This window comes from Mesoplodon bidens (genome assembly GCF_964165515.1).
Source record: "Mesoplodon bidens genome assembly, chromosome: 3".
Taxonomy (NCBI): Eukaryota; Metazoa; Chordata; class Mammalia; order Artiodactyla; family Ziphiidae; genus Mesoplodon; species Mesoplodon bidens.
In genome coordinates, this window is record NC_138178.1 from 48,860,643 (window position 1) to 48,877,865 (window position 17,223).

The following is a 17,223-nucleotide window of genomic DNA, read 5'->3' on the forward strand; positions in this document are numbered from 1 at the left end:
AAATAATTGGGAGGTTGGAGCAAGAGAAGGAAGAATAGTGTGAGAGAAAAGAACAAAATCCCCATCTTTCATGGGAATAAATCAGTAAACAATATCTACAATTTTTAAATGAAGAAATCAGAGTGGAATCATGTTGCTCAGAAATATGGAGATAAGGAGCTAAAAATATCTAGGAGTTGAATGGGACTGCTTCATTGTGGAGGCAGAGAGCAGAGAACTGCTTTGTTTGTACATAAACTATTTGACTTTTAACACTATTACATCTGCAACTCTGACAAATAATTTAAGAATTTTGGATAGTAACCAGCTTATTTTAAAATGTATATTTTATCTCACAATTAACTAAAGATGCAAATAAGCAAAAAAGAATGAAACATTTTCCAGTTTATTATCTTCTGACATTTGTCCCTAGATGCCACTCTCCACCTCCCTTAGAAAAATACTATGTACATTTTCACAAACTTAAATACATATATTTGGTCATCTTGACTTACATAATTGCTGACAACATATGAAAGGAAAACTGGTTCTGTTTCTTTGTTATAAATAAGCTATTAAATTATGCATGTGAACATTTGAAACATATACTAATAAAAACTAACAGAGCAAGAAGATTTATCTAAGTAGCATCTTTGAAAAATGGTGAAAGGTCATTATTTGAGATGCTTGTTTCATGATTTTTAGCTCTTCTATGGTTTCTGGCCTACAAATGATTCAATCATTCAATTTTTTTCATGTACTACACCATTACAAATCTCCTTTTTATAGTCAAGGCACCTTGCAAAGTTCCGAATTTCCTGAAATCTGTAATATTCTCACTTGTACTTAATGATCTTAAATATTGTAAAGTGCTTAATCTAGCAACATATATCTAAATCTGTTAACATTTGCAATTATTTTTCAGGGAAAAATTCTAATTTGAACAATAGTATTTATTGCTTACAGATTGACATGGAGACCTAAACTCAATATTTTGAAGAAGCTTTCTATTATCTCTTCTAATTTTCCTCGTTGCCAAGAGTTGGATAAATATCATAACATTGTGTCACTGTAAAAAGGTGGAAGGAAAGGCATTCCACCTTTTCAGAGTGTTGCACCTTTTTTCTACATTGTCAGGAAATTGTACTGCCCAAGCAAATATTTAAAATGTAGCAATAAGAAAAAACCTCTAGACAGTAAACCACAAGAAGATATGAGCCCTTCCTCTTATTCACCATGGCATCCCCAGTGCCAAACATAGTATCCAGCAATATAATGGGTATTGAAATATGTTAAATGAGTGAATGCAACACTGCTTACTAATTTCGTCTATCTTCCCTAATCAAAAGAGATTCAAAAAGACCACATTCTATTAGGTATCAAGAATTTATATATCTGACTACGAAGAAGACCTGTTTGTCAAGTTTTGGATCCCCAGAACCTAGAAAATATGGAAAGACAAAAAAAAAAAAAAAAAGTCCTTGTCAGGAACAGATCGCAGTGGGTTAGACTACCACCCAAATCCCCTTTTATTTGTCACCAACAAAACTTCCAGCCTACTGTCTGCCCTCTCTGAAAACTGAATGGCCTTAAGAGGAGTAGATTCTCAATAGAAAAGTCACTTTTTCAGGAACAGGCACTTCCCACTCCATGCAAAATGAGGCCAAGTCAACAAAACAGCAAAGACTTGGCTAATGCAAGCACAAGCTAATTTATTATGATTGGCCCAAATTACCCACTTTTTTTGCCGCGCAGGCCAATATCCACAACCGCACTGATGCCTCATGTAGGGCGAACGTTTTCACCAGTAGCTGGTGAGGAGCACGGTGTTTCTCAGCCAAAACCGAGGGAGACTGGAAATTGTGCAGTGCAGTAATCCAAACACCTCGAGTGGATCCCAGTCTTTAAAAATCTAGGGCCTCCCTGGTGGCGCAGTGGTTGAGAGTCCGCCTGCCGATACAGGGGATACGGGTTCGTGCCCCGGTCTGGGAGGATCCCATATGCCGCGGAGCGGCTAGGCCCGTGAGCCATGGCCGCTGGGCCTGCGCATCCGGAGCCTGTGCTCCGCAACGGGAGAGGCCACAACAGTGAGAGGCCCACATACCGCAAAAAGAAAAAAAAAGAAAAAAAAAAAATCTATATCTCGTAAGAAATTCCTTCCATTTTCCATATTACAAGCTGGGGAAACAAATCTCCGGAGCTCTTCAGGGATGAGCTCTTTTCCAAATACTACAACCACTGCCCCCTCCCCATCCCTCAGTCCAAGGCTGAACCACACACGACCCAGTTCTGAAGGGTCACATCTAGCTGACTGCCTACCCAGCTGGCCTTTAAAGAAGCCGCGCGCGGTCGAGCTGCCCCAGAGTCCAACTTCCGGCCACAAAATGAGAGGATGTTTTCCTCCTGGCCACACCCTCCTAGCCTCGCCCTCCACGCCCCGCGCGAGCAAGAGCGCGCGGGCGCGCGGGAGGGGCGGGGCCGCGTAGGCGGCCGCTGCGAGTTTCGACCTCCCTCAGCGGCGCGCAGGAATGCCCAGGGCCCACGGACAGCGCGGCGGCGCGCGCGCGCGCTCCCGGTGCCCTCCTCTTGACGTGCCTGGCCCAGGCCGCGCAAGGGCGCTGTAGCTGCCAGTGCCGCTGTCATGGCGTCTGAGGCGCTGTCTGAGGAGAACCCGCCGCGGTCTCTTTAGAGCGAGGGGCGGGCGGCTGGGTATGGAGAGCGGCCCCGAGAGCCTGCAGCCGCTAGAACACGTAGTGGCCGCCGGCCCGGCGCCAGGGACAGGTTCTCCGCAGGAAGGGCGACAGGAGACCAGGCTCGCCGCTGGGTATGGTCCTGGAGTATGGGCGGCGGAGAGCAGCGGCGGGAAGGGGCAGGGGGCGGCAGCCGCCGGGAGGAGCCTCTCGGACTCGGCTTCTCCCGCCGGCTCGCCTCGGGTTCTCGTACCCTGCAGCTCCCTCCCGGGCTTGGACTTGAAGGGGAGCGATTTGGAGAGTCCTGCTGCCCAGAAGGCGCCTCTGACAGGGCAGCACAAGGTGACCGCCTCCCCGGAGGCAGCTGAGGCCGGAGCCGACCATGAGTTGGGTCCGGCCGGAGACGCGGGCGCCCTCGCGGATCCCGCCGGCACCTGCCAGGCAGAGTCGGCGGCCGCGGGCTCCGAGGAGCCCAGCAGCGGCGGCGGCCTCAGCAGCAGTTGCAGCGACCCGAGCCCTCCCGGGGAATCGCCGAGCCTGGACTCCTTGGAGTCGTTCTCTAACCTGCATTCTTTCCCAAGTAGCTCCGAGTTCAATAGTGAGGAAGGAGCTGAGAACAGGGTCCCCGAGGAGGAGGAGGGCGCGGCGGTGTTGCCCCGGGCTGTGCCTCTGTGCCGAGAGGAGGAGCAGGAGGAGGGGGAGGCAGCCCAGGTGCTGGCGGCCTCCAAGGAACGCTTCCCGGGACAATCTGTTTATCATATCAAGTGGATCCAGTGGAAGGAAGAGAACACACCCATCATCACGCAGAATGAGAATGGCCCCTGCCCTTTACTGGCCATCCTCAATGTTTTGCTTCTGGCCTGGAAGGTACACTCCGCAGCTTTCTATTTCCTACAGCTTTCGGGGAGGGGGAACACGGGGCGAGGGAGCTGCTGCCTGTCAGCTGATGGCTTCTTCCTTTTTTTCCCCTCATTCATCAATCCATCCCTTTTTCTTCTTTCATGAAACTCGTTCTGAGACTCTCTTGTTGGAAGAGTGTTTTCATATGTATGTCAGAAAGAATTGCCGGCAACCTCAGGTCTCTCTTGTAGTGTTTAGTGATGAGCGTTCAGCATTCAGCTATGGCTGATATACTTGGAAACAACCGGGACTAGGAGCATCCTAAACCCTTTGATTTATTTTTTTAACCTATATTTTTCTGTGTTATTCCTTCTTACTGACCTTATCACATATGCAAAAGAATGAAGAAATGGGGAAGGTCATCTTCAGAAGTTACCATCAATCCGTGATATCAGGGTGCAAGTTTTGATGGTTACGTTTAGTCTATTTTCCAACTCCTGCTTGCTCCATTTGGGTGTGGATACTTAAGGACATGGTGCTGGGGAAGATGTGGCCCCTTAGACAAATTCCATTTAAGGAAAAGCAGTGGCCTGAGACCTAATTACCATAACTTCTTGGTTTTCAAAGATTGTTTTTATTTTATGAATGATTTTTACGTGCCTCATTTCTTTGACTCTACTTAAATAGTCTGGCATTATTACCAGTAACCACACATCAGAATGTGTTAAGGGAGCTAATATTATAACAACTAAAATAAGAAAAGATATATTCAAGTTAAAGGAGCAAAAGAGGGAAGGGCCCTTCAAAAGGAAGTATATTGAGGGCTCAATATATTGAGGACCTGTAAATGTAGTGTCTTATTTAAGCTTGCAGTTTTAGAGTGCTGAGAAGATGCATCTTAGAGTACATATTTTACTTTTAAATTGAGAATTGTATCTATAGATAAAATGTTCCCTAGAAAAAAATAATCTGGATTACTGTGACTAGTTAGGAAGAAAATCAAGTAAAGGAAACAGTGTTTATTAAGCCCCCTCATCTTCCTTTCTAGCAAGGGCTAATGCAAAAGAAATAAGATTATATCTTACCAGTATCTAGTACATAATGGCACTAAAATGTTTTGAGAGAAAACTGCCTGCTCTTGAAGAGCTGTTGAGCTATTTGGAGTTGCAGCATCGACTTACTTGAAATTACTAAAGAACAATGCAAGACAATACACTGTAAATGCTAGGTTATAGGAAGCAGATTGAAATGCATTAGACATCCCAAAAGGGGAAGTTTTCCTTTGGTCTGGCATAGTTCCAGAGAGCTTCATGGAATTTTTAGATCTTGAAGGAAGCTTTTAAGGAAAAGTAGGATTTAAAATAACAGGAAAATGGAATTCCTGGGAGAGGGAAGGGTATAAATAAAAGGGATGAAAATAAAATGGATAATGTGTGTGTGTGTGTGTGTGTGTGTGTATGTTTTGGATGACAGGAGCGGTAAGTTCATATTGCAGGATAATAGAAAATAAGATCGAAAAGGTGAAGAGCTCCTTGATGAAAGCCCTTGAATGTCAGACTAAGGAGTTAAATTTCATCCTATGAGCCAAAGTCCCCAGTCTTTCTATCAGAAGGAGTAACAGTTTTCTTTAGGCTTTTCTCACTTCCTAGTTTCTACAAAGTACTGCAGAAGTTCAGAGGAAAGAGCAAGTACCGTGGTCTCAAATATTTGGGGATAGATGAGCATTGAATTGGTCTTTGAAAGACGGCATACATTTGGGTTCCCACTATATGTGAGGTACTAGAAATACAAAGATGAGTAAGATGCATGTGTGCCCTCATGTAGCTCATTAGTAATGGGGAGACAGACATATAAACAATAACCACATTGCAATGTAGAATTTCTAAATATGCTATGGAATTACAGAGAAAAGTGTAATTGGGAATGGAACATGTCAAGGGAAAGCTTCACAGAAGAGGTAACCTGTGTACTGGGTCTGATGGATGAGTAAGAGAAGTTCCTTCCAGGCAGAGGGAATAGTGTGTTCAAAGATGCTGAAGCAGAAAAAGGTTTGTTCTATTTGGAGATTCCAACCTTGCTTGGAGTGCAGTGGAGGAGGAGAAGGAAATGGCAGTAGCAGGAAATAAAATTGACAGGTGGGTTAGACTCTGAATGAGCAGGCATGCTAAGGAACTTCGAGATTGTTTTATAAATCTTTGGTTCTTAGCCTTTTTTCTGCCTCAAGGCTATTGATGCACACGAAAATTACTCATCAGTAATCATCAGTGATTGATGGGGAGAGCGATTAAGAGAAGCAAGGTTGGATAGAGCAGTGTTCTCAAAGTGAGCCAGGGCTTCTGAGGTCAGTACTGTTCATAATAGTACTAGGTTGTTTTTTGCCTTTTTCGCTCTCATTCTCTCAGTGTCAGTAGAGTTTTTCAGGCTGTATGATGTGTGATGACATAATTGCTCTGACAGTTAACAGGATCTGTGCTCGTGCATTCTTGTGTTCAAAATTTCTCTCCATTTTTATTTCTAGTGTGGTAAATCTTTGAGATATAATCCACTTAAACAAGAGCTCTTTGGGATCCTCAATAATTTTTAGGACTGAAGAGGGTCTTGAGACCAAAAAGCGTGAGAAATGCTGTAGTAGAGAAAAATAGTAAATAGGGTATGAAGGTAGTTGTCAGATTTCAGAGGACCCATCATTAGACATGTTTAGACTTTATATACAGCTGATAATAGGAAGCTACTGTAAATTACTGGATAGAGGAATGACATAAAGAAAGGGGTCTTTTCATTTGAGATTAGACTGGAGGTGAGATTGTAATGAGTGTAGCGGGAAGAATTGATGAGGATAGCTCTTTTGGATGGGAAATTTTCTGCCCCTTCTCTCTGATGAGGATAATGTCACAGCCTAAATGATGAATTGATTGCTATCTGGATATAGGAAATGAAGGATGTGACACTTTTTCTAATCGGGTAAGAAAGATTGGTTAGATCATTCAGAAGGTAGAGAATGTGTTTTAGATGGGAAAGTTGATGCCAGAGTTTGGCTGTGTCAGGTTGGAATTGTCTGTTAGTGGGACATAAAAATACAAATGTCCATTATGCCTCCAGAAACATAGAGTGGGCCTCAGGAAAGACGTCAAAATTATGAGAAAAATTGAACTGGAGAATTATTGCATAGATATAAGTATGGTATCTGTGAGAATAAATGAATTCTCCAAAGAGAGTGGTGAATAGTTCTCAACTATTTGCCATCCCAGTATATGTGAGGAACTACAAATTGCCATTATAAACATCCTCCCTCTATTTTCTTGCTCCCTCTTCCATCCAGTTCTCCAGTAGACATAGAGAAAACAGAGGAATAAAGAGGAAAACAGAGGAATAAAGTTGTTGGGGAGAAGAGAATGCTAAGCGGTAAAGATGAGAGTGTGTAAAAGAAATCAGTGTAGGCACAATTTGAGATGTAAATGAGAACTAGAGATAGGACAAAGTCATGATAGTAGTGTGGGAGAGAGACTCTAATTTAAAAAAAAAAAAAAGGTCAGTTATCATTGTTAAATGCAGCAGCATCAAGGAACTGTTGGAGTAGGAAAGATTTTGCCAAAAAGGACAGATATGAGAACAAGGTCGCTAAAAAGTCAGGATAACATGGAATCCTCAGAATAGGTGGTAAAATTCTCTTCAGAGGAGAACAACAACAATCTTTTTTTGTGAAGTAATGGAAGGAAGATACAAAGACAAGGTCATGTTAAGATAGAGAGACATGAAAATTGAGGCCTCATTCTCCATTTTGGCAGAATAACAGATGATCTCATCAGTAATAGCTATTGAACTTGCCAGTAATTAAGGAGAGAAGTTGTAAAGCATCGAAGGGTGAATTTCGTGAGAAATTTATGTTGTGTTTTAAAGAAGTTCTCATCTCGTTGAAGATTATGCCTAGGAATTTGAGGCATAAGCAGAAGGTAGTCAGTGGCCATGGATAAATTGGGGGTATTCTTTTAAAACTTCTAGTATGTCAATTTTGCTTCCCCCGCCCCCCAAAATAGTTCTCTCATCCCTAGAAATAGGAGCAGGAAGAATGGCTGGTTAGGATTATCATGTATTGGGCTTTTCAAGGGTTGATTCATGGAGAGTCAATGGAATTAAGAATTGAAAGTAAAACAGTTGATCATATTTTTTGGGGAAGAATGAAGTAATGAGAAAAATCAGTAAGGAATTTCCTAGCGGTCCAATGGTTAAGGCCCTGCGCTTCCACTGCAGGGGGCACGGGTTCAGTCCCTGGTTGAGGAACTAAAAAAAAAAAAAAATCAATAAACTGAATACATTAGGAAGATTTGAGTGGTTCAAAGGAAGTAAGTGCCATGATGATTCTGGGTGAGAGATGACAGTTAAAATTATCAAACATGGTAAGTACTGAGTTGGAAATGTTGGAGCTTTAATGAAAAGTGTTGGTTTAGGACTGATGGAAAGTAGGTGATCATCACTAATCGGTAAAATAGTTGAGCTGTGATAATCCAACAAATCAAGAAAGAAGGAAATCTGTTTATTAAATTTAATTCAAGCTCAAATTTCTAATTCTCTTTAGCTGACACCAGGTAAATTGACCCAAATTGAAGTCTTAGAATACATTTTCATTTTGCTTCTTTATTTTAGACTGTTTCTGGTGTTTTTTTAATAGTTTTTCTTTAATCTTTCATTTTATCTGTCATAAAACAATGCCATTTATAGGTTTATTTGAGGGCTGTGACCCAATGAATCAGTTGTGTTTATAAAAATCAACAAGTCAGAAGATATATAAAATATAAAATTTACTTTCTGATGTTATTGGCCTATGTTATAAATACTGAAGCAAAGTGATGGGTACTTGGAAGTTCATTATGCTGTTACTTTTTGGCTTTTCCATATGATTCAAATTTTGCATTATGAAACATTTTTAAAAGCTTCTGCCTTAATATTTTTATGTTTATGAAGGTATTACTTTAATAATAGAGGGAGTCCCTGCTTTGTCACACTTCTGTTTTCTTATAGAAAGAATATAGGTTCTAAAGCCCACATACTCAAAATATATATATATACACACATACACATATATATATAACTTATACTGTACATTGTAATAGAAGACATATAGTATTGTAATATCTAATCATTATGTATCTAATTATTATGTAGCATTTTAGTGGAAGACTGAATGCACTATTCTGATTTCAGATGCTGGAAGCACATCCCCTCTCCTCCCTAGTCCTTTGGGTGGGAAATTCTTCCTCTTCTTCCTTTGCTTAGCAGATGCTGAGACGATCTCCTACTCCACATCAAGGGAGGAACAGCAGGATTCTTAAGCAAGTTTGTTTACCTTAGGCTTGTTGTTCCAGACATTAAACCTAGAAACTATCAATATAAAATAAAAATTGATACATTTGATTCAGTAAAAAACAAAAAACTTAAGGTTAAAAAAAAGAACAAAAAGATACCCCTTCCCCAAAAAAACTTCACCAGGAACTAAGTCAAGTCAAAACACACACTACAAACTAAGGGAATTATCTGCTAGATTACTCTATGTGTCTAAGGCCTAATTTCTTAATTTACAGAGAGCCCTTATAAATTAGAAAGAAAAAGATGAGTGACCCAAGAGCAAAATGAGCAAAAGGCCATTAGAGAAAATTCAGTGAAGTTCAAGAGGACATATCCTCTGTCTCATTATCACCTGCAGAGGGTGAGCTTCTTACCAGAAAGCTTTTGCTCTAGTTCTCCCTCCCTCCTTGATGACTTTTCTTTTCTCATACCTTTTCACAGATACCTCTTCTTACTTTTGACTAGGTTTTACTTTCTTTTTTCACCTCCTGACTCATAGGAATATTGCAACTGCACAAATTTTCTCATATTCCCCTTTTCCTAAAGTAGGCATAAAGCTCTTTTGAGGATTTCCAAGTGTATTACTTATAAAAATGGAAAAACAGGTGGTGAGCTGAAGATTCCATTTTAGCCTCTGCCCACCCTGTTTGTTTTTTAATATAGATCCTGTAAGAAGAGATTAAAAACTTCACACAGTGGTAGAGTTCTGTTTACATAAAAGGTGCAAGCAACACTTCCGAGGCTTTCATTTCCAGTCTTTCCTAAGAATTAGGATTGGTGTAATATCTCTGGGTTTGTCAGATAAAGTGGATATGGGCTGATGATATTATGAATACTCCCTGTGGTGGTTGTCCTATTAGTGATGTCCTCTTCCTTTGCTATGAGTAGTCCTTCAGTGGAAAACCTTCCCATTCTCCTTCCATCCTTGTCTCTGTTAAGTCCCAGGTGAAGGACATTTGAGCACAGGTGGTATCAGTAATCCTAGGGTTTTGAATAGTAACAGTAAGTACTCAATTATTTTTATGTCGATACTATGCTAAGTATTCTACATGTATTATATGCATTTTCTCTTTTAATTTTCTCAACCACATCATGAAATCCTTGTGTAGATATTGTTCCTATTTTACGTACATAGAAAATTGAGGTGCATAAGGTGTAAATAACTTACCCAAGGTAAGTTTATACCCACTCCAGAACCTGAGCTCTTACTTCAGATATTTGGTTGGAAAGTTGAAATTCAAGGTAACAGTAAGCCTGGTGGACAATAGACCTGGGACAAACCAGGGTGGAAGAAGAGCTAGTGATAAAGTCAGAGAAGCAGAAATAGACTTCACGATGCCTTAGAACACATCCTGGGGATCTGTTCTTTGTATAGATTCCTTCTGTTTTTAGCCCCCTGTGTTTTATCCCATGTCCTCTCAATTATCTGACACTTCCAATTTCAGAGCCTTTCTTGAGTTCTGTGGTGAACGAGCTTGCCTTTACCATCAATGTTTATTAAGTATTTTCTTTGATATTTTCAGTAGTTAAGTTTTCTCTCTCCTGCCCCTACCCTAGTTCAGGCCACTTTCATCTCTCTCCTGGACTACTTTAGTAGCCTTTTAACTGTTCTCTTGTCTCATCTTATTCTCATCTGTCTTTCAAGCAATTAATATAAATGTTTCACTGTCACTTTTTCTTTGGGTATATTTTCAGCATGGTAAGCTTGCTGAGCTGCTTAAATATAAGTCCAGTGAAATTTGAACTAAAGATGCCTTTTTTTAAAGTTGTATTTATTTATATTTATTTATTTTTTATAAATTTATTTATTTATTTTTGGCTGCCTTGGGTCTTTGTTGCTGCACGCAGGCTTTCTCTAGTTGCGGTGAGCGGGGGCTATTCTTCGTTGTGGTGCACGGGCTTCTTATTGTGGTGGCTTCTCTTGTTGTGGAGCATGGGCTCTAGGCGCACTGGCTTCAGTAGTTGTGACTTGCTGGCTCTAGATCGCAAGCTTAGTAGTTGTGGTGCATGGGCTTAGTTGCTCCACAGTATGTGGGATCTTCCCGGACCAGGGCTCGAACCTGTGTCCCCTGCATTGGCAGGCGGATTCTTAACCACTGCACGGGAAGCCCCAAGATGTCTTCTTTTATTATACATCTTTTACTGGTAAAATTTCACTGGAAAAATGTTCTTCATTGTTCTAAAACCTTTGAATTGCATATAAAATAGGACATTCTTGAAAATCTAATACATGTGAATATATCTGCAGTTTCTGATGGTTTTAAATAGTTTTAAATAGGCCTCGATATTACTCTGAGAATGGGGTCTAAGTTCTGATAAACATTGAGGGTAAAGGTGTTTCAGACCGGCCGAAGTTGAAAGTTGTCTCTTATTAAATTTTCCTGATTTGAAATACTGATGGCATGTAGAAAGTTATATTTTTAGTATTTTTAATTACAGTAATTATTCTTAATAATAAATGAATATTACCTATAAGAAATTAGAATATAAAGCATGATGTATAATAGCTTATAATACATGTTTATTTGCTGGAGCCAGAATTAAAGTCATGTTGAAAGGATCCTTAAGTTTTTTAGCCCTTATTTTGAAAAAAGCTGCATTTCGTCTCTTTGATTCCCATTAATAATACTTATAATATAATTTCTTTACAATTTCAACTTAAAAAAATTATGCATACTATATGATTTGCCGCATATTCACAATCAGTGAAACTTGAACTGAGAAGAAATTTTTTTTTTTTTTTTTTTTGGGCGCACTGTGCTGCTTGCAGGATCTTAGTTCCCCAACCAGGGACTGAACCCACACCCCCTGCAGTGGAAGTGCGGAGCCCTAACCATTGGACCACCAGGGAAATCCCAAGAAATTGTATTATTTAGTGATCCTTTTTACCATAAGTAATGCAAAAACAGACTACAGCACAGGAATCAAATAATTCACGGACAAATTAAAAATATTTGTCTCCTGGGACTTCCCTGGTGGCACAGTGGTTAAGACTCCATGCTCCCAATACAGGAGGCCCAGGTTCAATCTCTGGTCAGGGAACTAGATCCCACATGCATGTCACAACTAAGGAGCCTGTGAGCTGCAACTAAGGAGCCTGCGAGCTGCAACTAAGGAGCCTGCCTGGTGCAACTAACTAACTAACTAAATAAATATTAAAAAAAAAAATTTTGTCTCCTGAGTTCTAACTCAACTTTCTGTTTGAATGTCCAACTAAATTTCACAGTTATGAAGCAGACATCATTTTCTTCTACAAACTTACCTTCCCTTACCAAATGTCTTATTTTTATTAAATGTATGGATCTTAAGTTTTAGAGTTCCCTGAGCCTTAGAGTCAACTTCAATTTTTCTTTTCCCATCATCCTCCACTTTTCACTGGTCACAAAGTTCTGTCAGTTCTTCATTTAAAATATATTTCACGGGACTTCCTTGGAGGTCCAGTGGTTAAGACTCTGTGCTTCCACTGCAGGGGGCACGGGTTTGATCCCTGGCTGGGGAACTAAGATCCCACATGCTGTGCGGCACAGCCAAAAAAAAAAAATACACACGCACACACATATATATACATATATTTCAGATAATGTTTTATATAAGATTTCATTGAAAGAAAGTGTTGCTGTTTTTAGAAGTCTGTATATTAATTTTGTATCCTGGAGTTTTACCAAATTCATTGATGAGTTCTGGTAGCTTTTTGGTGGTGTCTTTAGGATTTTCTATGTATAGCATGTCATCTGCAAACAGTGACAGTTTTACTTTTTTTCCAGTTTGGATTCCTTTTATTTCTTTTTCTTGTCTGGTTGCTGTGGTTAGGACTTCCAATACTATGTTGATTAAAAGTGGTAATGGGAATTCCCTGGTGATCCAGGGGTTAGGAATCCGCTCTTCCACTGCAGGGGGCACAGGTTCAACCCCTGGTCCAGGAACTAAGATCTTACAAGCCACACTGGGTGGCCAAAAAAAAAAAAGTGGTTGAGCATCCTTGTCTTATTCCTGATCTGAGAGGAAATGGTGAAATGCTTTTCACCATTGAGTATGATGTTAGCTGTGGCCCTGTCATAAATGGTCTTTATTATGGTGAGGTATGTTTCCTCTATGCCCACTTCGTTGAGAGTTTTTATCATAAATCGATGTTGAATTTTATCAAAAGCTTTTTTTGCATCTATTGAGATAATTATATGATTTTTTTTGTCAGTTTGTTAATGTGGTGTATCACATTGATTGATTGTTGCAGAGTACAGGCTCTAGGGCGTGCTGGCTTCAGTAGTTGTGACACGCAGGCTCCAGAGCACGGGCTCAGTAGTTTTGGTGCACAGGCTTAGTTGCTCCGCAGCATGTGGGATCTTCCCGGACCAGGGCTCGAACCCGTGTTCCCTGCATTGGCAGGTGGATTCTTTTTTTTTTTTTTTTTTTTTTTGCGGTAGGCGGGCCTCTCACTGTTGTGGCCTCTCCCCTTGCAGAGCACAGGCTCCGGACGCGCAGGCTCAGCAGCCATGGCTCACGGGCCTAGCCGCTCTGCGGCATGTGGGATCTTCCCAGACCGGGGCACGAACCCGTGTCCCCTGCATCGGCAGGCGGACTCTCAACCACTGCGCCACCAGGGAAGCCCTGGCAGGTGGATTCTTAACCACTGTGCCTCCAGGGAAGCCCCAAACTGTGTTTCTTGAGTACTTATTAATTGGTATTCTAATTAAACATTTAACAATATTCTTTGGCTGGTCGTTTTCATACTTACCATTAGCTATATAAACTGTTCCTTATTTCTTTGTTATTACTGGGTCCCCTGCATTTCTCTCCCCCCTCTCCTCTATATCAAAATTATAGGTATCAAAATCTTGGCATATCACTTTTGAGATGTTTTACATTTCTCTTCAGGATATTAACATTTTAAGCAGGTTTTGTTATTTTTATTTTTGGTCTCTCTTGAGTCTTTTCTCAAGTACACTTCACTCTTCGAATGACTAAGAATTACAGAATAATTGGGCTGAATTAATGATGCTTTATCCTATAGTTGAATATTTGGAGTTGTAGTAGCTATTTCCTTTTGTTAACTTAAATATTCTTTTGTTAATTTAAATGTTTAATATTAAATATTTTATTTAAATATTAATTTTAATAGAAATCTAGTTAGAATAATAAAATATTTATAGGATAGAACATAATTTATTTTCCTAGATGATAAAAGCTTCATTTTATTTGGACTCTATTAATTTGAAACTGTGTGTGAATATGTACTAAGAGGTTTTGCTCAAATTTTAGGAAGAATATTTAAACTACTTAGAGTACCTTCCAGGTGTCCTTGAATACATTAATTTACTTGTAAACAATATGTTATAGATTATTACTAAAAGAGGACCATCTGAGAACCTAGGTCATACTTCATTTGTTTGTTTTTCATCATAAGATTTAAAATTTAGAGAATCAGACAGAATGCCACAATTTTAAATTCTGTATCGTTAGCTAGCTTTCCCATAACCTGTTTTTTCTTTAACAGACTCTAAAGAGACAAAGGAAAGAAAGTCTTAGGATCATTAACAAAATCTTCAGCAATTTGCTTTTGTGGTGATGGTGGTAGAGGGAAGCAAAAAGAAGCAAGCATCCAGGAAGGTCATTTTGTGGTTAAAAAAACTAAGATCTGTTGATGGCTCCAAAGTATTAGTGGGAGGGAGGCAGACATTTCTTCACTATTATACTCTTTTGTCCCTAGCTTTAGTGAACATCCAGAATATTTTGTTGGCTAAGATTCGGGAAATGAATATACCACTCAGTATGCTTGGGAATAGTTAAAATATTTGCGTATTTGTTGTCCCACTTCTAAAATCTCTATAAAGGTTGTCATTTCCTATTTCAAATGTTTGAAGCAAGACATGAGAGGCAGTTGTTATTATTTGGGAATTTCAAGACTAAACCCTGAAATCATCTATTTGTAGAAATCTAGGATTGTAGAATGTATTTCCCAAATACATATACTTGTTAGTGCCTTGGTTTCTTATTGACAATTTTATAGTGGGATTACTACATTGACCAAAAGAGGATAAGCTATTTGTTTATGGGATTTTCTGGTGAATATATTTCTGCACTGAATTTGTCTGAAATAAAAGAATATATAGGTCTCATTTAAGAAGCTTGTTAGGTGAAAATTGGACTTTCAGAGTGGTCTGACAGTTATTCAGAATGTAAATATCCACAGTGTATATAAACTACTGGTTTAAATATCAGACCTTCAAAGTGGTATTGAAACACCTTGATAAAATGTTATCTAAAAGCAGTTAAAATCATCTAAAGCAGGGTTCAACATACTTTTCCTGTAAAGGACCAGATAGTAAATATTTTAGGCTTTGTAGGCCATATTGTCTCTGTTGCAAAGATTCAACTCTGTTATTATAGTGCAAAAGCAGCCAAAGACAGTCCATAAACAAATGAGAATGACACCCAATACAACTTTATTTAGAAAAACAAGCAGGGGACTATAATTTGCCAATGAGTTTCAATTTGAAAAATATACTCTTTATGGGAACTCTCTGTACTTCCTGCTGAATTTTTCTGTAAACCTAAAACTGCTTCCAAAAAAAAGTCTATTACAATTTCTGGGACTTCCCTGGTGGTCCAGTTGTTAAGACTCTGCGCTTCCACTGCAGGGGGCATGGATTCGATCCCTGGTCGGGGAACTGAGATCCCGCATGCCATGCAGCGCAGCCAAAAAAAAAAAAGAAAAAAAAGTCTATTACAATTTTAAGAAGTGTCCTAGAAAATAAGAATAATTTAGAAACAAGTAATGATCAAAACTTCCATGGCAACTCTTGGTTTTCACTGAGTGATAAAGCCACTGGATGACTAACTCATAAGTACCAACTGTCATGTATGCTTTCAGAGGGTCTAAAACTGTTCTGTTTTACAGGGATCTTTTTTAGCACTTACTTTATTCATTGATTAAAACAAACAAAAAATTGTGACATACTGTTACTACATTTGGTAACATAAAGATCCAGAGTACCTTCTTCAACACTTGTTGGAGAAATTGCTCATTTAAATGATCCTGAAATAGTAATTCCTGAGGAATTTTTAATTATGCTGCTATTCTGTCATTGCTATGTTAATTATTTTGTTCGAGTTTGCATCCTACAGTACTTATTTTTCTTCCATGAATATACCAAGGAGTATGCTTTTCAATAAGTCAGCTAAAATATTTCAATCATTGGCTGTAATATCTATGTAATTCATCTGATAATACATTTGAAAAATTCATTTAGACTGTGTTGCAGCTGACATAACTTTTGAAACTTAAATATGACTATAACATATATATCTACTTTTAACCATTTTATTGTGACATATAGCGCATACAGAAAAGTACATAAAACGGAGATGTCCAGTTTAACAAGTTATCATAAAGCAAACAGTGGAACTACCATGCAAGTCAAGTTATAGAGCATTGCCAGCACCCCAGAGGTCTCTTACATGTCCTGTTACAACTATAACTCCTTCTCTTATCCCTAGGGTTAACCATATTCCTAATTTTTATAGTATCCATTTTCTTTTCTTTATACATGTACAGCTCTAAACAGCAAAGTTTAATTTTGCCTGTTTTTAAATTTTACAGGTTGACTCATATAGTATGAATCCTTCAGTTTATGACCATCCTTTATACTGTATTCATTTTAGCTACTCAGCAAAAAAAAATGGCCCAGGTAGATTGAAGTAATGGAATATTGACCTGTGTTAAGCCTGTCTTCAGTAAAACTGCTGCATGGGTGACCTGTCAAAACATGTTCGGTGCCTCTTCCTGCCCTTAAACTGTATTTTCTATCATGCAGGACACTGTTGCAGGTGCATAATGACAATCAGGATGGGTGACAAAAGGCATAGCACTTGGCTTTGAAAATAGATTTCTCATTGACTCTCTGAGATCTGGTATCACCCTGTAAATTTTATGGTGATAGGATTGGCTTTGTTGTATTAAAGATTAGTTACAAAGATTTTTAAATGTGAATGTTGTATACATACAGTGGATACATATAATACACATACATACTTGTGTTTCTGACTGAAGAAACACTTTAATTATCTAAAACATTTGATTTTATAGAAAAATACTTTGTTTTTCAGGTGAAACTTCCACCGATGATGGAAATCATAACTGCTGAACAGCTGATGGAATATTTAGGTTAGTGTTGAAAAGTGAATGATTTTTATATCTCTTTCAAAATAAACCAAAGTTTTCAAAGCTAATATATTACCAAATTTCACCTTTTTGAGGCTATTTTTAAGTTATAATTTTTAATCTCTTAATTAAAAAATTTTATCAGTATGTTTCTGTTATTGGATGCCTTCTTTCTGACCAGCATTAAAATTCTTTAATATAAATGAAGAGACTAGT

The 17,223-nt window shown here is 39.0% G+C and overlaps 1 protein-coding gene across 3 annotated transcripts in view; it reads left to right on the plus strand.

Annotated features, from left to right (window-relative positions):
• Window positions 1–2,568: 2,568 nt before the first annotated feature.
• Window positions 2,569–17,223, plus strand: part of MINDY2 (MINDY lysine 48 deubiquitinase 2) — an 85,592-nt gene continuing 70,937 nt past the window's right edge. For all 3 annotated transcript variants that reach the window (XR_014015243.1, XM_081226786.1, XM_081226787.1), the window contains exons 1-2: window positions 2,569–3,536; window positions 16,953–17,010. Coding sequence is in view for 2 of the 3 variants with exons in the window: in XM_081226786.1 (XP_081082912.1) it covers window positions 2,691–3,536; window positions 16,953–17,010 (904 nt within the window). In the remaining variant the exon portion in view is untranslated. The remainder of the gene's footprint in view (window positions 3,537–16,952; window positions 17,011–17,223) is intronic.